The sequence below is a fragment of the Syngnathoides biaculeatus genome, chromosome 6 (genome assembly GCF_019802595.1).
Source record: "Syngnathoides biaculeatus isolate LvHL_M chromosome 6, ASM1980259v1, whole genome shotgun sequence".
NCBI lineage: Eukaryota > Metazoa > Chordata > Actinopteri > Syngnathiformes > Syngnathidae > Syngnathoides > Syngnathoides biaculeatus.
The window spans coordinates 2972051-2996093 of record NC_084645.1 but is presented as its reverse complement, the minus strand read 5'-3'; the positions used below and the strand labels follow the sequence as shown (position 1 = coordinate 2996093).

The 24043-nt window shown below is 41.8% G+C and overlaps 1 protein-coding gene across 4 annotated transcripts in view; it reads right to left on the bottom strand.

The window, feature by feature from the left end:
• Positions 1 to 24043, bottom strand: part of znf276 (zinc finger protein 276) — a 111700-nt gene that overhangs the window by 65416 nt on the left and 22241 nt on the right. For 3 of the 4 annotated variants that reach the window (XM_061822699.1, XM_061822702.1, XM_061822701.1), the window contains exons 6-7: positions 21855 to 21936; positions 14528 to 14638 (exon numbers count right to left, since the gene is read on the bottom strand). In XM_061822699.1, the coding sequence (XP_061678683.1) occupies positions 14528 to 14638; positions 21855 to 21936 (193 nt within the window). The remainder of the gene's footprint in view (positions 1 to 14527; positions 14639 to 21854; positions 21937 to 24043) is intronic. The other variant, XM_061822700.1, reaches the window with a different exon arrangement.

The window sequence follows — 24043 nt, the reverse complement described above, 5'->3', positions numbered from 1 at the left end:
ATCCATCAAAGTCCTCATTTCAATTTTTACATCCAAAATGAACAGCTGGGCAAATTCTTCATCAAACATGCCAGGTTCCCTCGTCATTGTCAGAGTCAGTCTCATAGCTGTGTGGCGTCTCAAAATGATGCCAGCTTTTGGGAAACTCAAACAACAGTGGAAGCAGACTCGTTAGCCTTAGCATCCACAATCCATTACCAAATTGTGGCATAACTCACCCGGCGCTCTCCCACTCTGAGTCAAGATGTGTTCACCATCTGTCATCCATCACTCCCATGCAATTCGCAATTTCACTTTGAAGACCATGTTTACACCAATGTCCAGCGGTTGAAGTCCTTTGTTTCATCAAAGCTTGTTTTCCGGCTTCCTCCAATTGCGAAACATGGATTCACTGATCTTGAATTCTCTCGTGGCTGCTTGATTCCCATGTTTCACCGCATAATGTGATGGCTTGGGGTTTAAACTCATCTGGTTCATCTCTTCGTCTGCGCCATTTTCTGATGGCCCTTAGCCAAAACAATATTGTTTTGCACAAAGCAAATACTGCACTATATACTTGCTGGGGTGGGGTGCCTTTAGCATTCCCTTCCAGGCCTACCCTTGCCCCTTTCACATCCATATGTCGTCCTCAGTCATGTTTGCCTTTCTTCTAAATTAGTATCCTGTCGGCAGGGAATGTTCCCAGTCAGGCAGAGCACCCAGTAGTCACACAGCAACATTTACAGATTTTGGAGCTCTGCACACACAAAAGGTGCGCCCTATCCATTTTGGAGAAAATTTAGATTTTTACGTGCCCTTTATGGTTGTGAAAATACGGTATATTTCTAGAACTATTAAGTACAAAAAATATATACAGTAAATGAACAGATAAATTAAATAGACACATTGCTCCATCATGTGATCGGATGAATGATGAGTTGTTTTTTTGTTAACTCGCTGATCGGCCCAAAAAATCCTGATCATGTACAAGCCAATTGTAATAAACCTGTTTGCCATTAGACCAGTGGTTCACAGTGATTGTCATTAAATTGAAACCCCCTTTCATTCAAATTTGGTCTATTTGGTCACAAAACTATTCTACTGGTTAGCTGTCACGTGGGTCTTTGTACAAATTGTTGCCATATCTTCAGTGTTGAAAATGGCTTGCTTTTTTTGACAATGCAATCTTAATTGGCTCAACAAAAATCAGGGTTTCCACATGTACATTTATTTGTGGTAGAAGCCCACAATTAAAATTGTGGCCACAAATTTGTGCTTTTGTTGTGCAGAAATTGTGTCTCTGTGCTTCTTTTGTGTATACAAATGATCCATCCATCCATCTATTTTTCTCAGCCGCATATCTTAATAAAGTTCACGGGAGTTAGGGAGCCTGTCCCAGCTATTGTGGATGAGTAATCTCCTAATAAATAAATAATGTAAACAGTTATTCTAAGCCATAACCAATTATAAATTTTCCTTTAACAAATTATGAAACCAATTATTATAAACTATTCTTCTATTCTTTGTTCTTAATATCTAAATTTCCAACATAGTTTGCTTTTGGAACAGGCTGAACTTTCAAAGGCCCCTCCCAAAACTTCGATTTAACGATATTCAAGGGTAAGGGACCTTGCTTAAAGATAACAGTCTAAGAGGGGCCGGAATTGGCTCACTGTGGTGAGACCTGAGAACATCTGGCAGGGGTTGATTAGCTGCAAGGTTCCTAGTCAGAATGATTGGTGATAAGCCTAAGGATATTGAGGTAATTAAAAAGAGGTAAATTAACCTTGGCTTGGAGCGTCTCCTTGTGGACAAACAACAATGTTGCAGGCTCTGGAGGAACTAGTCTGAGGCATTCACGACTAAGAGGTGGTGTTTTGAAAATGTGGGAAAGTCTCAAGTGTATATAAGCACATGTATCAGCACAATTGTTCAGCTTTTTCTATTGTCCTGATGAGATTTGCTCATGTTTGTTGAAGGCCATCTTCTACCAATGCCTGCGTGTTTTTTTTTTTTTTTTGGGCACTCCGGCTTCATCCCACATTCCAGAAACATGCATGGTAGGTTACCTGAAGATTACATTGCCCGTTGGTGTGAATGAGAGTGTGAATGGTTGTTTGTTTGTATGTGCCCTGCGATTGGCTGGAAACCAGTTCAGGGTGTAACCCGCCTCCTGCTCGAAAGTAGCTGGGGTCGGCCCTTGTGAGTATAAGCAGCTAAGAAAATGGATGAATGGATTTTCTGGTATCACTGCCATTGACACTTGGGTCAGTTTCGACCATTCCCCATGCTTAGTGATGCTGGTCCACCTGGTACACTGTATATAATGACGTCTTATGATACCACACTAGGTCTTGTTGTTGTTTGTATTTATGGGTAGTTTGGCTTTTAAACACCAATCCGTATTGGGAAAAGCCTACGTGCAGTCGTCAAGTCAGACGTTTAAAATTACACTGTGGAAATTTATTACAGAAGTGAACCAAAGCTTCACCGCTGAGCACTGCAAAATCCCCCCACATATAACCTAATTCTGTTGATTCCTTTGTCCACAATTACGTATTTGTGAAAATTATCTTTTAAACTAAAAAAGTATATATACAATGAGGGAAATAATGCAGTCCTATGGGAGGATTAGCCACCAATCTGTAGGGTGGTCCCATGCCTGGATAAATGCAGAGGGTTGTGTCAGGAAGGGCATCTGGCTTAAAACTGCCAAAAAAATAGCATTCATAAAAAGAATCCCATACAAGATCGGTCGTGACCTGGGTGAAAAACGCCCACCCCCAGCACCATTTATCTGCAATACATCAGTGGAAATTCAGTGACTGTGGATTGAAGACAAAGAAGAGGAGGAAAGTAGATTTTTTGACAGAACAAGAGGAATGCATAGAGCCTACAACTGAGTGAAGGGACTTTGAATGTTGGGACTATGACAGGAAAATCCCAGGAGTTGGTTGACATGATGATTAGGAGAAAGTTCTGTGAAGCACAGTGGATTAAAGGAAGGAGAGAATCGTTACATACAAAAATGGGGTGCATGTCTGTTTTGGCTCTAACTTGTATCATATGGGCTAAGTCAACGGTTTTGACTATCATAATGAATAAAAATGGGATAAAAAGCAAGTAGTGTTTCCAAACAAATGACTTGCATTACAACGCAAAGGCCACGGATAAGAGAAAAAAAAATGGAGAAGCTACTGGAGAATGAGTATAAAACATGGAGGGTGACTTTGACATTTTACTTCCTCTTTCCCTCTCAAGTCCCTCTGATGCCATTACACCAGAACCAAAAAGGTAAATGGACATTTAAGTTGCTTTAAGTTTAAAGATTTTTCATTGTTTGAATACAGGGTGTACATGTTTTTAAATAAATGGTAATTCAAATGGAAATTTACTATTTGGAGGTTATGAATAGATTAAAGTCATTTACATTACTTCCTTCAGAAAGTGTTTTGGAGGCGAAAAAAAAAATTCGGAACACTTAAGAGAATGAATTATGTTCCAACGTCGAGGTTATATTGTGTGGACACACACACACACACACACACTCACACACACACTCACACACAGATATACACAGCTGAAGCTATAGGTTTACATACACAGTGCACAAACATATTTCATTTTTTGTCTCAGTCTGAAGTTAAATGAGTCTTAACTTCTCTTGTTTCAGGTCAGTCAGGATCACAATTCTTTTTTAACTTTGTTCAAAGCCATAATCATGAGAGAGAGAATTTCTTCAGGAATTTTACATTATTTTCTTGGAGGTCAAAAGTTTACATATACAAAAAGTACTGTGTCTGAAAGAACATGGGGAAGCACAGGTTTGAGATCATGGCTTTGGAAGCTCTTGGTTGGGCTAACTGGCAACAAGTGAGTTAGTTGACGGCAGACCTGGGATGTATTTAAGGCTATATCTCAAACACTGCTTCCTTGTTTGACATAATGGGAAAATCAAAAGAAATCGGTCAGGAAATCAGTGAAGATTATGGAGCTCCACAAGTCCGGCTCATCTTTGGGTGCAATTTCCAGATGCTTGAAGGTGCTACGATCATCTGTTCAAACAATTATACACAAGTAAACATCATGGGAATGTCCAACCATCACAACGTCCAGAAAGGAGATGGGCTCTCTGCCACAGAGATTAACGTGTTTTAGTCTGAAATGGGCAAATTGGCCCCAGAACAAAAACTAAAGACCTTCTAAAGATGCTGGATGAAATTTGTGTCATTATCCTTAGTTAAAGGAGTCCTGCACCAATAAGGGCTGAAAGGCCACTGACCAAGAATGAAGCCTTAACTCCTAAAACAAACAAACAAAAAAAAAGACAGATTACAGTTTGAAAAAAGACACCAAGACAAAGATTTAAATTTCTGGATACATGTCCTGCAGTCTGATGACATTCAAGTGGAGCTGTTTGGCCATAATGACCAACGTTAGATCTGGAGGACAACGGGTGAAGTTTGGATCCCTTTGGGATCTTGTTATACCATACTTATACAACTCAAACCTCTTCATAATCATCTGAACCATCTATATTTTCATTCTCAACATCACACAAGAAGTGCCTCTATGGAAGGTAAAACGTTTTTTTTTTCAAGGTTGCAGTTCGCTCGTAAATTTTCACCAAGGAATTGGAGATAGGATCAAGGTCAAAGTATATTTTATACCTAAGTTTTGACATACATTTTGAAAACCTTGAGCACACGTGTTTGCTCAATTGCAAAAAAAAAAAAAAAAGACACTTCCGGCTCAGACACGCCCTAGAAAAGTAAAACTGACACATTTAATAATTAGAATAAGGCTTTAAATCCGTGAGAGCCTTGACATTAAGATGTTCTTGTGGTATGCAACACTGACATGTTTATAAAAATGTCTGAGCATGTAACCAATGTTATAATAAGGTTCAATGATTGTTTTTTTTCGCCAGACTGATGGACTGCTCAGCATCCTGCACAACCTCAGTGGTCAAAGAAAAGACATTGACTTGGTTAAATACTAGTTTTTTTTTCTCTCTTTCTTTCTTTTTTTTCTTTTATAGTCAACACATGTAAGTCGCCATTTTGTTTTCACCAGATGTAACTCCTTTTATGATCAATTGATGGTGCGCCATTTTCTTTCACCAAATAAAAAGGCTGCGACGTCAATGGACGTGTCCTGTGAGGTGACGTTATTGGGCTCTTGTGCTGGCAGCATGCCAAGTGATTAATTCAGGCAATGTTTAATTTATACCAAAGTGGCAATCTAATACTAGCTACCATTTTCTGTTGATATAGAGGCATATCTGCAACCTTTTGTTTTCCCGGATAACTTCAGGATGCAGTCTACCCTGTGTTGATGAAAGCCTGGAAACATTACACTGCTATCTGGGACAAGCTCAAAAAGCTATGTCTGTGTAAAGCAGACTCCAAAGTCTTTACCGTTTTTTTTTTTTGTCAGAAGACAAATTCTGTGGTTGAAGAACTTATGTCGCAGGGCTTAAGCCAGGCTCTGGGGTAGCAAGCTGCTGCTGCTCAGACCGTGGATGCCAAGTCCACTGCTGACTGACTTTGTCCCACTAAGGAGGAGAGGTCTGAGGTGACGAACACCGTTGGGCGTTGGGAACGCTCTAATGTTCGAATGCAGTTACTCGCTAAGGAAAGAAAACTATCTGAAAATTTCCCAGGCAGGAGCTCTACCGTTTTGTGAAAAAATGCCGCCTTTGTCACAGGCAGGGCTGGCCAACCCTTGGCTCTCTTGAAGGAACGAAAGAATATCAAACTTTTGTTTATGTGCATGTGTGGGTGCGCTTTACTTAAATTCATTACAGTAGTTGCGAGCGAGCGTTGCTTGTGTTTATTACATTATTTGTGTGCAGGTTTTGCTTTAATTTTTTAATGGTTGTTACATGGATTGTGACAACAAGCTCAGTGTTTGTGTACATTGATGGATAAATGAGATGTGCGTGGTGCAATGGGAGGGAGAACGAAACAAAAAGCGCAATAGCAACCGGGGAACAATGCGTTTATTTTTCCCGTCTACCAGCTCAGCTGTGCAATGAGAGAAGGGTTAACCCAGAGCAGGACGACCTCGGCACAGAGAAGACATCTCCTGACCTTGGCCCAAAGGTGACACGTTTTTTCGCAAAACTGGCTTTCGCATTGATCTTTGGAGAAAATAATTTGTCAATATCGCTCTCAAAATGCTCAGGAAAAATGCAGTCAAACGAAAATATATGGTTAAACACAGGATGTTTCTACCAGAGCGGAAGAGCTCATATTTTTTTGTTGAGGCTTCCAGGTCTATGTATGCTGTTCGAGGTTCTTTTGTGACCTCCTGGATGAGTCGTCATTGGACTTGTGGAGTAATTTTAGTTGGTTGTTCACTCCTGGGAAGGTTTGCCACTGTGCCCAGTTTTCTCCATTTGTGGATAATGGCTCTGACAGTGGTTCACTCAAGCCCCAAAGCATTAGAAACTGATTTTTAACTTTTTCTAGATTGATGGGATTTCAATCACATTTTTTCTCATTTATTCTTGAATTTCTTTGGATCATGGCATGATGCATTGCTTCTTTAGATCTTGTAGCTTACTTCACGTTCTTTGACAGATTCTATTTTTAATGTCTTGATTCAAATCGGGCGGCAAGGTGGATCAGCTGGCAAGCATGGGTGTTTGTCTCTATGTGCCCTGGGATTGGCTAGACCAGTTCAGGATGTGCCTCGCCTCCTGCCCGTTGACAGCTGGTATAGGCCCCAGCACTCCCCGCGACCCTTGTGAGGATAAGCAAGTAAGAAAATGGATGGATGGATGGATGGATGGATGGATGGATGGATGGATGATTCAAAAAGTATGGTGGTAATCAGGTTTGAGTGTGGCTTGTGAAATTGAAGTCACCTTTCCCAAATTTGTGGTTATTCACAGTGGCTTTGTGATTTAACAATGAGGCAATTACTTTTTCCCCAGAGAGTCAGAAAGGTTTGAATTTTTTCTGCCCTTGTAAATTGAATTCTCACTTTAAAACTGCATTTTGTATCAAAACGAAAACCCAAAGCTAGGCAAATAATTTTTCATGGCACTGTACATTCTTGGCCCACTGTGTGTGTGTGTGTGTGTGTGTGTGTGTGTGTGTGTGTGTGTGTGTGTGTGTGTGTGTGTGTGTGTGTGACAAAGAGAGAAAGATACTCTATACAGTGGTACCTCAACTTACGAACGTCCCTAGTGACGAAAAATAGGTGCTGGATTCGCAGCCCTGAAATTCCACCAAACATATACATCCTGTATCTTGGTTTGTGCAGCATGAAAGAGCTGCTATCCCATTGGCTATCGCCGGAACACCTACCTGGCATCCCATTGGCTAGGAGGGATGTCAAAAAAAATTCCTTGGACACCCCAGTGTCACCGAATGACGCACTCTCGCTTTCAGATGCAGTCACATGCTATTGCACATTAGTGAAGTGCACCTTTTTCGTGAGTTTTTCAAGTTCAGTCATTTTTCTTTTCCATGGGCCCCAAGAAACTTGAGCGGGATTAAGTTGTGTGTGCATACATTCATACATATTTTTTTTTCTCAGCTGTCAAATGTTTTCCTCCTCTTACATCCCCCACGATGCCTTTTGCTTGTCACTCAGCTTTCTCTTTGCCCATGAATATAATTTTATTGTGAGTTAATTTTTCTCTCAATGATGTACACACAGCATCCCTTATTATTAGGGAAAAAAACGAAATTTTAGACTTTTTCCAATTTATTTAAAAAGAAAAACTCAAATATCACAGCCATAAGAATTCAGACCCTTAGCTTTCAGAACCTGCTGTCCATTCCCTGTGATCATCCTTAAAGTGGGAGTGACATCCCTATAAACATTCTAAAATAGATATTGTCATGAAAAATACATATAACAGTATTCACTTCGATGTCTTTCTATTAGTTTTACCTCCGTGAAGGTAGCTCATTGTTCCTTCTTATTGGCCAAAATGCCGACTCGTTGCATTGCTGGACATTGCTTGAAACTCGGGAGGATGGATTTACCCTTCATAAGTTTGCAAGAGACCCGGCTCGTCGTGTAAAATGGAGTGCACGATGCAAAGGACGAGAGGTTCGTGGGTTCCAAATGACAGGTCTGTGTATACAGCTACTTAAAAACAAAACAATAGTTGGAGGTGTGTGGGGGGGTGTAATCCATAAATCAGGGTTGCTAAATCTGTCTATGTGGCATTGGAAGGCTTCCGTGCAGCAGCCGCTGAAGGACGGCCTCCGAAGGCCTTGTGGATCGCTACCGGCTTTGTTGACAAGGCCGAGCCTGCGCTTGTCTTGACGGACGGGGAGGCTCATCGCCGCGGTGGCTCATGTCCATGCCGTGATCTTCATGTCATCTAAATATGGCTCGAAACAATAGGGTAACATTGCTCCGGACAAGTCACTCGATTGTGAGATGTTTTCTTCAAAAAGAGCTTCTGCGTCTGAAGGGGTGTGTCCCGACAGTAGGGGGCCACAGCGTGTTTTCAATGGTGACGGGGTGACTGTCACGGACAGGGGATGCAGCCAATATGGTGACCACTTGGATGTCGTCGAATGACACTTCCGCAACTTTGCGCATGGATGACGCACTCTCTGCTCATATTTCTTTTTTGTGTAGACATTGAAGTGAATAATCTTATATGTATTTTTTATTTCAATGTCTATTTTACAATGTTTATAGGGATGACACTTGCTCTTTTGAAAAGGGAAAAAGGAGGAAAAGTTGGCATAATTACATCCAGCAGCATTTTATTCCATTAAATAATCATCAAATTTTTGTCATTCACTTTAAAGATGATGCAAACAAAAAATGATGTTTGAGAAGATAGGATTGTTTTTAATTTCTAATTTAAATTCCACATACATCCATGTGCCCCAAGGCTGCGGCCCAGCCTCAGCCAAACTCCGCCTCCAGTGACCCCAAGGTAAATTGAGTTTGAGACCCGTGGTTTAGAGGTCCTTGCAGGAGTCTTTTGACTACAACAGAGTCAAAAGAATGTGCCTTAAAGCCCGGGTGTCATCCCTATAAACATTCTAAAATAGATATTGTTATGAAAAATACATATAACAGTATTCACTTCAATGTCTATTCGGAAAAAAAAAAGTGAGCGGAGGACGCGTCATCCATGCACAAAGTTGCGCGATTGAGTGTCCCTCGACATCCAAGTGGTCGCCATATTAGTCCGGTCATCTGTCCTTGACGTCATCGTGACTTCCGCCGTTGAAAATGCGCAGTGCCTGCTACTATGGAAGCCGAACAACAGAGATATTCGGATTTTTCCAACACCCCTTCTGACACGGAAGCTCTTTTCGAAAAGGACAACACCACACAACTGAGTGAAGTTACCGGGTCAATATTACACTATTGTCTCGAGCCCTCAGGGCAATATTATACTATTGTTTCGAGCCATATTCAGATGATACGCCATCACGGCCAAACCGCATCCCGTCCGATCCACTTTCACGGCGGAGATGAGCCATCGCGGCCGATGTGGCTTATGACGGAGCTGCTTTGTGTTTACAGTTGAGCAGGCGCGCTTCATGCTCGCACGCGACTGAGTAGCGCATTCTCGGCTGGGTTCTTCAGAGCCGCCCCCGTCGCAAAGCCCGACGCGCATCCTTCGCGGAAGATGTGACCGCCGAACGCGGCGCCTCAGCCGGTGTGGCTGAGTTTCAGCCCGCCATGCTATATAAGGAGGGGGTGGAGCCAAGCTATGTTGCAGGCTGAGTGAGACATTTTTGGCTGGGCGACGCGCACATCGACACATTTCGTACCTGGATCTTTTGTTACCTTATGAGAGAGACCGATTACGTGGTCCGCCCCAAACTATTATTTTTTTTAGTAGCTGTATGCGCACATCAACACATTTCATACGCGGATCTTTTGCTACGTTATGAGGAAGACTGATTACGTGGTCAGCCCCAAACATTTTTTTTTAGTAGTTGTACACACCTACTTGTTATTTGGAACCCACGAAGCTTTCGTCCTCTGCACCCGTGCAATCCATTTTTCACAACGAACAGGGTCTCTTTCAAACTTATGAAGGGTAATTCCATTCTCCCAAGTGTTCAAGCAATGTCCAGCAATGCAATGAGCTGGCATTTTGGCTAACACGAAGGAACAACGAGCTACCTTCGCGGAAGTAAAATTAATGGAAACAAACGAGTCCACGAGGGGGCGCCACTGTCCTTTACGTCACTTCCTGCTTCTTCTCGACAACAAATTCCTGAGAGGATTTTTATGGCGGGAGTTACAAAAAGCTGTGTACGTCAAAATCATGTTTTGTGGTGAAAAAACACATGGGACCATATTGGCTGTGGATTTTTCATTAATAATATACCAAAAATCATCCGTTTGATGACACTTGAGCTTTGGGTTCTACACCTTTATTGGAGTCCAGATGTGTTTGATTATACTGATTGGATTTGAGTTGGAAAGCCACACACCTGTCCATATAAGATCTTACAGTTCAAAGTACATGTCAGAGTAAATGAGAACCACAAGGTCAAAGGAACTTCCTGAAGAGCTCAGAGATAGAATTGTGGCAAGGCACAGATCTTCACCTACGGTTTGTAAGAGCACAGTGGCCTCCATAATCCGTGAATGGAAGACATCTGGGATGACCATAATGATGGAAGTAAATATCTGCCACCGGGATTTTTAATTAAAAATGCCACTGAAAATTTCATGTTGTAAAATACACATTATTACAAAGTGATCAATAGCTGTATTTCAGTTTAACTTTTCAATGTTAATAAATTCGCCATATAAAAAAAAATTAAACCTTTAAAATTCAAATGCAATATTTTCAGTCTCCTGAGAATCAACTGGCTACAATTCGCAGTCTGAAATTCAACTCGCTACAATTCGCTGGCTGAACTTGACCATCTAAATTCAGTGTTAAGAACTACTGGTTACTTCAGGTCAGAACCCAACACCCAGTCAATCCAGTTACCCTTTTTTTAGTCACGTGACGTCACATACTAAGAAAGCGTAACTTAATGTATTTTTTTCCTGTTAAAATGGGGTTGTGTGTACACAGAGGGGGGAAAAAAGATTTTAGCAAATGGCTGCAATAAAACAGATTATAACATTTTAAAATCTGAAGACTTGCATTACCCACTGTATACAAACATCCATCCATTTTCTGATCGACCTATCCTCACAAAGGTCTCGGGAGTGGTGGAGCCTGTCCCAGCTACCTTCGGGCAGGAGGTGGGGTACACCTTCGACCGGTTGCCAGCCAATGACCAAGCACACAGAAAAAAAACTGCTATTTGCAGTCACAATCACACCTATTAGCAATATAGAGTCTCCAATTAATGCATGTTTTTGGGATGCGGGAGGAAACTGGAGTGCCCGGAGAAAACCTACCCAGACACGGGAAAACAAGCAAAATCCACACAGGCGGGGCCAGGATTTGAACCCCAGTCCTCAGAACTGGGACGCAGACATTCTAACCAGTCGCATACTGTGCCACCATCACATAAAGCAAAATATTAAAATGATTTTGCAATTAATTGAGGTAATTAAGTATTTCACCCTTTCTCATAACATCACTACGTATTTGGTGGCGGACCCATGTCACCCAGTACAAAGATCAGACATTTCTTGTAGTTGATCACCTCAGGAGGAACTTTTCAAAATTCCTCTTTAAATCCTTTAGCGTTTCAAGGTTGTACCTGGGCAACTCGTTTGGGTTTCATTGTTGTGTCTTGGCAGCTCAAAGCTTTTGTTGCTCTCTGGGAATTAGATCTAAAGACTTGCTAGGACAGTCCATGACCTTAATATTGTTGTTCTTGAGCCACTTTGAATTATGTTATTGTGTGCTTTGGGTCATCATCGTGCTGCTAGCCCCATTTGTGATCAGACTCAGAATCATCTTTATTGGTCAAGTAGGTCAACGACACTGTAGGACTTGTCTCAAGCATTGTAGTTGGACTTGCCCAATACAACATACATGTTGAGTACGACAGCAGACAGATAGTAAATTGACAGAGAACACATCAGGACATTGCGGTAAGAGTCACCGTGCAATAAAGGTTGCTAGAAATCTGGCAATGACGGAACACTTTTTGGAGTAGGTGGGGGTGGACATTTCTGCATAGGATGCAGACTCTCGAGTATTTAGAGCAGTTTGAATACCTAATGGAGCAATAATAGTCCAGTGCTATGAGTATTGTGCAAAGGGTGCCAAAACGTCAAGAAATGTATGCAGTATAAAGTGACTAATGTGATAATCTGGGACAATGTCAATTGTGCAAATTTCACAGGTATTCCTCAGTCGATTATGGAAGTGGCGCAAATGCTACTCAAGAACACGAGGCTAGTAAAGGTCAACAGCTGATGTACAGATGTGCACATGGTGGAGCGTGGTGCGACGATTAAAGTGACTGGACGAATAATGTATAAAATTTGGCCATTACAGAATGTGACAACAAACTCGAGAAAAATTGGTAGCATTTTGCAGTTGAATTGTAAGTTTGCTGTTTTGGAAGTTAATTGTAGGAGGGAAGAAGCTGTTGGAATGCCCGTGAGCTAGGTGAGGAGTTGGAAGTCTTACAGGGTTCATACTGAGTCTGACCAAAAAAAATTAAGGGCTTTTTAGGGGCATTCTTCGGGGCTGACACGAAAAATTTAGGGCTGACACGGAAAAAATTTAGGGCCGACACGAAAAATTTAGGGCCATCATGGGAAATCAAGAGTAAGGAAAAAAGACTCACCCAATGGTCCCATCAACCGTTCTTGGTTCATCAAATGTTCCAGTACCTCAGTACCTGTGACAGTGATCACCTGTCGCCCCTTGTGGTAGTTCTCACTGATATGACCATTGTCAACGTCTTCACATAACAGTATACAGAAAAACAGATTCTAACTACAATTGCAACTATATACACACGTCTTCTATTGATGTCTGTTTCAGCACCCCTACTCTTGCTCCTTGAGCCTACCCAGTGCCTCCTCTATTTGTTGCAGCAGAGGTGCCAAAGTGGCTCTCTTGTCCTTTGCTCTGCCTCTGAGTGCATTGGCCTCGGTGATAAACCTCAGATTCCTCTTTTCTTCTGCCTTCTCTATAAGCGTAAATATGTCAGTCTCTATTCTGGCTTTTTTGGCTTTGAGGCAGTAGAGATGAAAAGTGGGCTGAGATGCCAAATGTAGCCAGGTACGAAGTCTTCCTTTCCCTACAGTGGTAATTTTTAGCAATGTCACTGTCTGGGAACATGACTGCAAACACTTTAGAATTATTTTCACAAGATTTGAAACTGTAATGGCTGCAGATCACTTTTAAAGTCCACACGATCTCTGCCTTTAACGAGTCCGTCTTCGTGTATTGAACTACGTTCATAAAGCCTGACGTCTGGCTGGACAACTGTCGCGCATTAGGGATCGCAATCGGCCACAAATAACCGGTTATAACCGGTTTTCGATAATTATTATTTTTTTTTAAACCGAAACCGTAATCGGACTTTCGAAATCGGTTAAAATTTCCAATCATTTCTTCCGGTCCATCATTTCCACTTTTTTCAAGTTTCACTGTTACAGTAAAGTTGGACTCAAAAGAACATTCAGTTAAATCAAAGAAACATCAAACATGGCATCGAGAAAACGCTCCAAAGTATGGGAGTAAACTCGTTTTATTGGCAGACATCAAAACACTACTCGCATAACGGGGGGAACTCTGTGAACTCGTCACTCCGGAAGAGGAACAACAAAAACAGTCCGTGCGGAACCCCGCACCCCAACTCGCGGATGAATTATGTAAACACCACTTTGGTACCGGTTTTTTGCTATAGCTGTTTGGTTAAAACCGCTTATGAAAGTAAGCATTTTTTTGCGATCCTTAGTGCGCATACACTGCTAGTACCACTGCCTGAAGTTGACGCTTCACTATCTTGATATTTTAGAAACAGATTCATACCAACGGAAGATGAGAGAGTCTTTGCCAAATCAGCGTGTCTCCTGTTTTTCCAGTGTGACTCCAGCGCTTTGACGCCCATCTTTTCAAGCTGGTAACTCTGCTTGCACAGATGGCAGTAAAACATCTGCCGATCTTTTGGATCTCAATGAACCCAGCTCCCAAACTCCTTACTTTCAACCCAAGCTTCTTGAAAAATCCACTTCCCCGTGATACAAGTTGGATCGATGAAAGAACTACGCTACGTCGTAATGAAGACGAAATGAAATGCCTACTCACGGAAACAAACAATGGAATATCGACAAGATGGCGACTAGTTGTCAACACGGTGACTTCCGTTGACAATTTTCGGCTGATTTGGACGCCAGACGGATCGCTATTTTTTTTTTTTTAAATAAAAGATTCATTTGTTTTTTAGGGAGAATTTTGGCGGTAGAGGTCCTCCCTTTGATTTTCTTTAAATTTAAGGCCTTTTTAGGGGCTTGACCAGTTTTTGCGGATTTTAAGGACTTTTAGGAGCCCCTAAATGCACCTTCGAAAATTTAGGGGTTTTTAGGGACTTTTAGGGCCGCGTGCAAACCCTGGAAGAGCTGGTGACCAGGATGCAGCTATATAATCATGTATTTATGTGTTTACCCTTTAGGTTTGAACTTGTTCTTCCAGCCAGGTTTAGGTCCAGGTTTCCTTTTAACTTTAGTATCTCCTGAAGTATTTGTTATTTGTTGTTGCTCGTTGGACCCAGTTGCTCTGTGAAGGAGAAATTATAATTTAGATTTAATTCCTGAGATTCTACCTGCAGTAATATGTTGAAACAACCTTTGCTGAATAATCTATAATTTTTTACCTTGGCTCAAGAATCTCATCAGTTGAAAAGCATTTTCTACTTGTCAAATCACTTTGGACACACAAGGACAAATAACACCCACACACATGTTTTTTGAAGACTGTGTATCAAAACACCCAGCTCCAATTTCTTCACCAAACATGAACATGATAAGAAGTACTAGTAATAAAATAATCCAATTGAAATCTAGTTTTCCTATCATAGATCAATCCAAAACAAAAAAGAGAATCCAACCAGGGTACATCTTAATAAATTAGAATGTGATGTGGAACAGATTCTGTTGAAGTGATTTCTTGATTGAACAAGTCTGGAGGTAATCAGAGTTGGGTTTGATCAGTGAAACCTAACAAAATAATATGATTAGCCACAATAATTCCTAATTAATGGTGAGGATATACCAATCTGTTCTTAGGCTGAGGAGGCAATTACCTTCTCATTTGGGGCCAAGTAAATTTAAACTTTTTATTCCTTAAATGAAATCACACTTTAAAAACAGCCTTTTTGGTTGACCTGGGTCACATTTGTATGATATTCCCATTTGTTTTATGATCTTAAAGTGGGGGAAACAATGCAAAAATGTAGGGCCAAAGGGGGGGGGGGGGAATACCATTTCACGACACTGCGTTTGTACTATTAAAATAAAGTTATATGTGTAGAGAGGGAAAAGTGGTGCAGCTGTAGAGCGTTGGCCTCAGTTCTGAGGGCCGGGGTTCAAAACCTGCCCCCACTTGTGTGGGGTTTGCATGTTCTCCCCGTGCCTGCGTGGGTTTTCTCTGGGCACTCCGGTTTCCTCCCACATCCCAAAAACATGCGATCATTGGAGGCTCTAAATAGTCCCTAGGTATGATTGTGAGTGCGACTGTTGTCTGTCTCCATGTGCTCTGCGATTGGCTGGCAACCAGTTCAGGGTGTACCCTGCTTCCTGCCCGATGACGGCTGGAATTGGTTCCAGCACTCCAGCATAAGTAGCTCAGAAAATCCATGAATGGATGGACAACAGCATTCATGACATTTGAGATTTTCCATGTGAAATTGTCCAAAGGTTCTTTGTGTCGGCATTCACAGTTTGTGGCACAGCTTTAGACGCCGTAAACTGAGAGACAGTACTCTCATTTCTGTACCTTTTCTGAATAGATAGAGGTTGTCTGAATTTTTGGACAAATTTGTAATTCATAGAATACACGAAAAACAGTCGGACATAGCCAAAACCTGAACGTCAATTAACAGAAGTTCAACATCCTTAGAGATGACCAAGTCTAAGATGTGACCTTGAGTGTGAGTTAGACTCTGAAAAGTCCCCATGTGTCTAGTATAGCGGAATGTTTTTTGTCCATGTTATTGTTAGGATGAATGTTTCAGTCCTGCGCAATGATAAAATAGTTGTCAGTACAAATGGCTGACAGCAGTTCTGAAAAATTGTCCATACAATTCCTTTGGTGTCTTGGAGGTCTATATATTATCCAAACAAACTTAGGGTCACCTTTAGCTTTAAAAAACAAAAAAGAGACATTTCTGTTTATAGGAACTATTCCTTATAAGAGTCACAGATGTGCAAGATGTAAGTTTCTTTTAGGACTGGTAGGAGATAAGTGTGTCAATGTCCCATATTGTGTTAAGCTAGTACAGAGTGCGTTTACCCATTCGCGGTTCTTATTATAGATCAGTGCAATGGCAATTGTGCAATTTAACGTGACAAATCATATGATAGTCTAAAAAAATATATTACGAATAATAAACCAATAATAAATGATAGAATCAGAAGGATGTGAGGGTGTGTCCCAACAATGGCACAAGGCAGAAAAGTGGGTTTGCTGATCAAGAGTTTGACTTAATCGCCAGAGGGAAAAAACTGTTGCCTGCTAGTTCTGACTTGCATTGATCAGTAGCGCTTTCCCAACAGAAGGAGCTGGAAGAGCTGGAAGAGCTGGCGGCCTGGATGTGGAGGGTCCGAAAAGATCCTGCCCTCTCTGGACCTAGTTCGCGTTGAGTGCAAGTTTTCAACAGTGGGTAGAGAGGGGCCGATAATCCATTCAGTGGTTTTGATTGTTGTTGCAGTCAGAATTCGTCCTTTTCTGTGGCGGCCCCAAACCAGACTGTGATGGAGGTGACGGTACTGATTGGCTGACTGCTGTGTAGAACTGTCTCAGCAGCTCTTGTGACAGGTTGTGCTTCCTCAGAAGCTGCACGAAGTACATCCTTTGGGGGGCTTTTATGAGGATAGAGTTTATGTTTGTCTCCCACTTCAGGTCCTTCTGAGACTGAAATTCCCAAGAACTTGAAGGTCTTGACGGGCGACATAAGACAGTTGGACAGGGTCAGGGGCACCTGTGGTGAAGGATGCCTTTGTGTAGAGCGAGAAGAGCAGAGGGGAGAGGACAGAACCTTGGGGTGCCGCGGTGCTGCTAGTACACATGGATGAGGTGGTGACCCCAGCCTCACCTGCTGTGTCCTGCCTGTCAGGAAGTTGTAGAACCACCGGAAGATGGCAGGCGAGACGCTGAGCTGGAGAAGTTTGGAGGAGAGGAGTTCAAGGATGATGGTGTTAAACGCAGAGCTGAGTCCATGATAAGGCTGGGTTCATACTCAGTCTGACCCAAAAAATTTAAGGGCTTTTTAGGGGCATTCTTCGGGGCTGACACGAAAAATTTAGGGCCGACACGGAAAAAATTTAGGGCTGACACGAAAAAATTTAGGACCATCGTGGGAAATCAAGAGTCAGGAAAAAAAACTCACCCAATGGTGCCATCAACCGTTCTTGGGTCATCAAATGTTCCAGTACCTCAGTACCTGTGACAGTGATCACCTGTCGCCCCTTGTGGTAGTTCTCATTATTATGACCATTGTCAATATCTTCACATAACAGTCTACAGAATAACAGATTCTAACTACAATTGTAACTATATACACAAATGTTTTCTACTGATGTCTGTCTCAGCACCCCTACTCTAGCTCCTTGAGCCTACCCAGTGCCTCCTCTATTTGTTGCTGCAGAGGTGCCAAAGTGGCTCTCTTGTCCTTTGCTCTCCCTCTGAGTGGATTGGCCTCGGTGATAAACCTCAGATTCCTCTTTTCTTCTGCCTCCTCACACAGCCTGTCAGCCTTCTCAATAAGCGTAAATATGTCAGTCTCTATTCTGGCTTTTTTGGCGTTGAGGCAGTTGAGATGAAAAGTGGGCAGCGATGCCAAATGTAGCCAGGTACAAAGTCTTCCTTTTCCTACAGTGGTAATTTTTAGCAATGTCACTGTCTGGGAACATGACTGCAAACACTTTCGAATTATTTTCACAAGATTTGTAACTGTAATGGTTGCAGATCACTTTTGAAGTCCACACGATCTCTGCCTTTAACGAGTCCGTCTTCGTGTATTGAACTACATTCATAAAGCCTGACTTCCGGCTGGTTGAAGTCGATGACTGGACAACTGTAGGTGCACATACACTGCTAGTACCACTGCCTGAAGTTGATGCTTCACTATCTTGATATTTTAGAAACAGATTCATACCAACGGAAGATGAGATCGTGTTCGCCAAATCAGCGTGTCTCCTGTCTTTCCGGTGTGACTCCAGCGCTTTGACGCCCATCTTTTCAAGCTGGTAACTCTGCTTGCACAGATGGCAGTAAAACATGTGCCGATCTTTTGGATCTCGACGAACCTAGCTCCCAAACTCCTTACTTTCAACCCAAGCTTCTTGAAAAATGCACTTCCCCGTGATACAAGTTGGATCGATGAAAGGGAGAATTTTGGCGGTAGAGGTCCTCCCTTTGATTTTTTTTTTTAATTTAAGGCCTTTTTAGGGGCTTGACCGGTTTTCGCGGATTTTTAAGGACTTTCAGGAGCCCCTAAATGCACCTTCGAAAATTTAGGGTTTTTTAGGGACTTTTAGGGACCCATGTGAACACTGTAAGGATCCTCGCACAGGTACCCTCACTGTCGAAATGTTCAAGGATGAAGTGCAAACCCATGTTGACGGCATCATCTGCAGACCTTTTAGCTCGATAGGCAAACTGCAGTGGGTCCAGCTGGGGACCTGTGACGTTCTTGAGGTGGTCCAGCACAAGGCGTTCAAAGGACTTCATGACCACAGATGTCAAGGTAACAGACCTGTAGTCATTAAGACCTGAAACTGCTGCTTTTTGGAGTTGAAGGTTTGAAGGAGGTTGGTATTTCACACAGTTCTCGAGACCTGTTGAAGATATTCGTGAAGACAGGAGCAAGTTGGTTTGCACAGACATTGAGGCAGGATGGATACACAAGATTCTGGGCCTGTTGCTTTGTTGATCCTTTGTTGTTTGAAGATCTGTGTAGGTCCCTTTCATGGATGTTAAACGGTGGAGTGGAAGGTGGTGCGGCTTGGTGGGTACATAGTGTGGAAGTGTCTATTTCGAATCGCAGCAAAAGCTATTTGGTCGTCGGCTAGCCCACTCTTGTTTTTTACTCGGGGGGGCGTCACTTATAATTAGTGAGCAATTGTAACCCGTGCCAAACTGATTTGGAGTCCTTAGTGCCAATATATTTTTGCAGTTTAACTGCATTGTCCCTCTTTGCAATATTCATTTCTTCAGTCAGCTGGTTTTGAGTGCAATTGTAGAGGGACCTTTCCCCACTACGATGTGCAATCTCTTTCGCCTGGCGGAGTTGCCCAAGTCTGGCTGTAAACAACGGCTTGTTGTTATTGAACTTACGGAACGTTTTTGTTGGTACACACACCTCCTCACAGAAACTGACAGCCACGGTAACAATATCCGTGAATTCATCTAGGCTGTGCGCTGAATTTTCAAAGACACTCCCGTCTGTACAGTCAAAGGAGCTTTGAAGTTCTAGTTTTGCCGCGTTGGTCCACTTTTTAACTGATTTTACCAAAGGCTTCACACACTTAAGTGCTTGCCTGTATGTAGGTATTAAGTGGAGCAAGCAGTGGTCAGAGGAACAAATGGGTTCACGGGGAATTGCACAATATGTGTTTTTAATGGAAGTATAACAGTCCTCTCGAGTGCCCTCAGATATTTTACATGCTGCTTATCATAACACAGACGAGAATGAACGAGGCGAACTCACATGGTGAATAAAATGAAAAAAAAATTCAAAAACAGGGACTCTAAAGCAGGCTGCAGTCTGTGCTGAGCTGTGTAATTCACCGCCTTTCAATTTCCGTGTTAGCTCCACAACATGGTCAGGACAATGAAGATAAAAGCCGGGGAGTGTAATGGCAGCATCGGGGACACGTCCACAAAGCCAAGCCTCTGTGAAGCACAGGGCAGCAGAATGTCCAAATTCTTTGCAGGTCTTGATCAGAAGCTGAAGTTCATCCATTTAATTGGCTATGGAGCATAGGTCCGTAAGATGAATCGACGGATGTGCTAGTTGATGTTCTTTTTATCAAATGGTTTGCCATTTTTAGGCCAGATGTAACGGGCCATACATCTTCGAAAGTTTAATTTTTGAGTAGTCATTCTACAGAATGTTTATCCAAAAGTCTTGAGGATCATCAAGCTGTTGTCTAATAAATGTGTGACGACCATATGCATTCTTTGTTGACATCAGGGGTTTTCGCCGAGGATCTCTCCCATGGACCACTTTCGGTTAGTGCCTTTCTTATTGTATTCATGAACACTGACCTTAACTGAGGCCAGCAAGGCCTGCAGGTCTTTACATGTTTTTTGAGGTTCTTTTTTGACCTTGTTGTTGCACTCTTGGAGTAATTTTACTTGGCCGTCCACTTCTGGGAAGCTGAGCCACTGTTCCCAGTTATCTCCATTTGTGGATAATGGCTCTGACAGTGGTTCGCTGGAGCCCCAAAGCCTTGGATATGGCTTTAACTTTTTCCAGACTCACCATTACCAAATTTATGCTTTGTCACAGTGACTTAATAAAGTTTGGAATTTTTTTGTTCCCAATCGAATTCAATTATCATTTGAAAACTGCATTTTCTTTGGGTTGTCTCTGAGTGATATTAAAATAGATTTCATGATTTCAAACTTCTGTGTGGTAGTTGTGAGTTAAAAAAAAAAAAAAAAAAATCAGGAGGGGATAAAATACTTTTTCACGGAACTGTTATTGCAATTTGAAACTCAACTATACAAAGCAAAAGCCAACGCCGCTGGCTTCTCTGGGCCCAAGCTCATGGAAGATGGACTAATACAAAGTGGAAAAGTGTTCTGCGGTCTGACGAGTCAACATTTCAAAATTGTCGGGGAAATATTGGACTTCGTGTCCTCTAGGCCAAACAGGGAAGGAACCATCTGGACTGTTACGGACACAAAGCTGAAAAGCCAGCATCTGTGATGGTATGGGGCTGTGTTCGTGCCTTGGGCAACTTACACATTTGTGAAGCGACCCTGAATGCTGAAAGGTACATCTTGGTTGTGGAGAAACATTTGCTGCCATTTATGCTACATCTTTTTCATGGACACCCTGCTTATTTCAGCAAGATAATGCCGAACCATATTCAGAATGTGTTAAAACAGCGTGGCCATAAGACCTGCAGACCAGACCTGTCTCTTGTTAAAATGTGTGGCGGATTATGAAGCGTAAAATACATCATTGGAGACCATGGACTGTTAAACAACTGAGGGTATACAACAAGCAAGAATGGGAAATAATTCCATCGACAAACCTTCAACAATTAGTGGGCTTAGTTCCCAAAGGTGTATTGAATGTTGTGAAAAGAAAAGGTGATGTAATAGTAATAAACATGTCTGTGTCCCAGCTTCTTGGAATGTATTGCAGCCATAATGTAAATGATTATATGCAGTGTCACAGATGGTGTAGCGGTACACACGCCTGACTTTGGTCTGGGCAGCGCGGGATTGATTCCCGCTCAGTGATGGTGTTGATATTTGCCCTGCGACTGACTGATGACCAGTTTAGGGTAACACACAGCGAGCTGGGATAGGCTCCTTCCCTTGTGATTAAAAGCGGCTTGGATAATGGATGAATGTATGATTATTTGCTAAAAACAAATGTTATCAATTTTTAAATTTAACAGTCTTTATCGTGTATTCAATTATATATAGGTTGAACATGATTTGAAAATCATTGTATTCTGCTTTTATTTGTTTAACACAACGTCCCAACTTCATTGGATTTGGGGTTAAACAGTGATACAAAACTGAAACACACCTGTCAGATAACTCAGTATTAGTCCGCATGTCCCCTTGCTGCTCCTGAACAGGAGAAATTGCCACTTCTGTATCTCCAAACTCTAGGGACAAAGTAAAAAAAAAAATGGACTTAGGGAACGCAAACTGAATCGGTGAAGATTCAGTTATTACTGAAAAAGTTTAAATTCAAGTAACTTTATTGTCAGATGTGTTTCTACACATCACTTACCCACATATACATATACATACACATACCCAAAATGCATTCCTCTCGGAGGTGCAATGCTATAATAGACTGAACCGTTAAAAAGAAATAAAATACAAATAAAATGATCTAAAATGTTCAGATTGTGCCTAATACGAAAGACAATACAACCAATATGGTCTTGTTCTTTTCCTTTATGCTTGTCCCGTTAGGGGTCGCCACAGCGCATCATCTTTTTCCATGTGCAACCTATCTATCTCCTGCAACTTCATCTCAAAGACCCACAGCCCTCATGTCTTCCCTCACAATGTCCATCAACCTTCTCTTTGGTCTTCATTTTGCTCTTTTGCCTGGCAGCTCCATCCTCAGCACCCTTCTACCAATATACTCAATTTCGCACTCAATTTCTCGCCTCTGAACATGTCCAAACCATCAAAGTATGTTCTCTTGAATATTGTTTCCAAAACATCTACCTTTGGCTGTCCCTCTAATGAGCTAATTTCTAATATTATCCAACCCGTTCACCCCGAGAGAGAACCTCAAAATCTTAATTTCTGCCACCTTCAGCTCTGCTTCCTGTTGTCTCTTCAGTACCACCGTGTCTAAGCTGTACATCATGGATACTCAATGCGTCGATCGCGATCGACTGGTCCTTTTCTTAAAGTAAACTTATCAAGCATGCGTATGGATGCTGGAGCAAAAAAGAAGACAAAAACGTATCACTGACATTCAGAATGGGAGATGTACTTATTTTTCACGGTCAGTGAAAAAAAGTCATGTCAAAAGTGCGTTTTTCTCATCTGCCAGTGCAGTGAAATATCTATGGCCATTTTCGAACAGTTCATGGAAAATAAGACACTGACATTCCGAGCGAACTGATAATGACAAAAGTGAACGAACTAAAATCCCAATTGGCCACACAGCAACGACTTTTCACACAACATAATTTGACAGCAACATCATCATCAATAACAAGAAGTTCTTCCAAGAAGGAGAGATCTTAAAGAGGCATAGCTGACTCATTGTTCTTATAATTTAAAAATAAGGCGGAAATATCTTCAATAAAAGCTCTACAGCTGTCAAGTACAATTACACGGCATTGTGAAGCCATGCCTGAGAACTTAACCCAGGAAATGTGGGAGGATATCAGAGATTGTTAGTGTTTCTCACTGCAGTTGGATGAATCTACTGACGTGAGTGACATCCCATGTGTGCATTTTTATTCGTATGGTGTTTAGTGATCATCAACGTGAAATCAGATAGTTACAAAAAAAATTCATATTTAAGTATGTTGTGTTGAGCAATATTGCCTCATGCGGTTCTGCAAGGCACACAAACATACATTTACACATAAAGACTCCTCAATATTTCATCATTGGTCATTCTAAAAAAAAAGGCACAAAGAATCCTCAAAATACTTAAAATATGTTCTGCATTTTGTAGTGGGTAGATCTTTGTGACATGGTCATTCTATTTCATCATTGGTCTATAAAATTGGTCTATATAAAAAAAAAAAAAAAAAGGTCCGCCCCAAAAACTCCACAGCCATCACTCCATATTGCTTCCATACCTCCACAGACCATACATTTTTAATCTTCTTTAGTGCCTTTCTAACTTCCCTCTTAAAAAATCATTGCCAATTCCTGGTTCTTCACACTTGCCTCTTCTACTCTTCCTTTTCTCTGAATGTCTTCATTCATTAACTACTCAAAGTATTCTTTTCAACTATTTAGCACTCTACTGGCACCAGTCAATACATTTGCATCTCTATCCTTTATCACCCTGATCTGGTGCACATCCCATCTCGATCCCTCTGTCTGCCCAACCTGTAGAGATCCTTTTCTCCTTCTTTCGTGTCCAACCTGGTGTATATGTGATGTACTTCTTGTTTAGCCTTGGCCACCTCTACCTTTGCCCTTCATCACATCTCAATGTATCTCTTTCGCCTCTCCTCAGTCACATTTCTTCTTCAATAAGCTCTTTTATTGTATGACTTTTTGTAA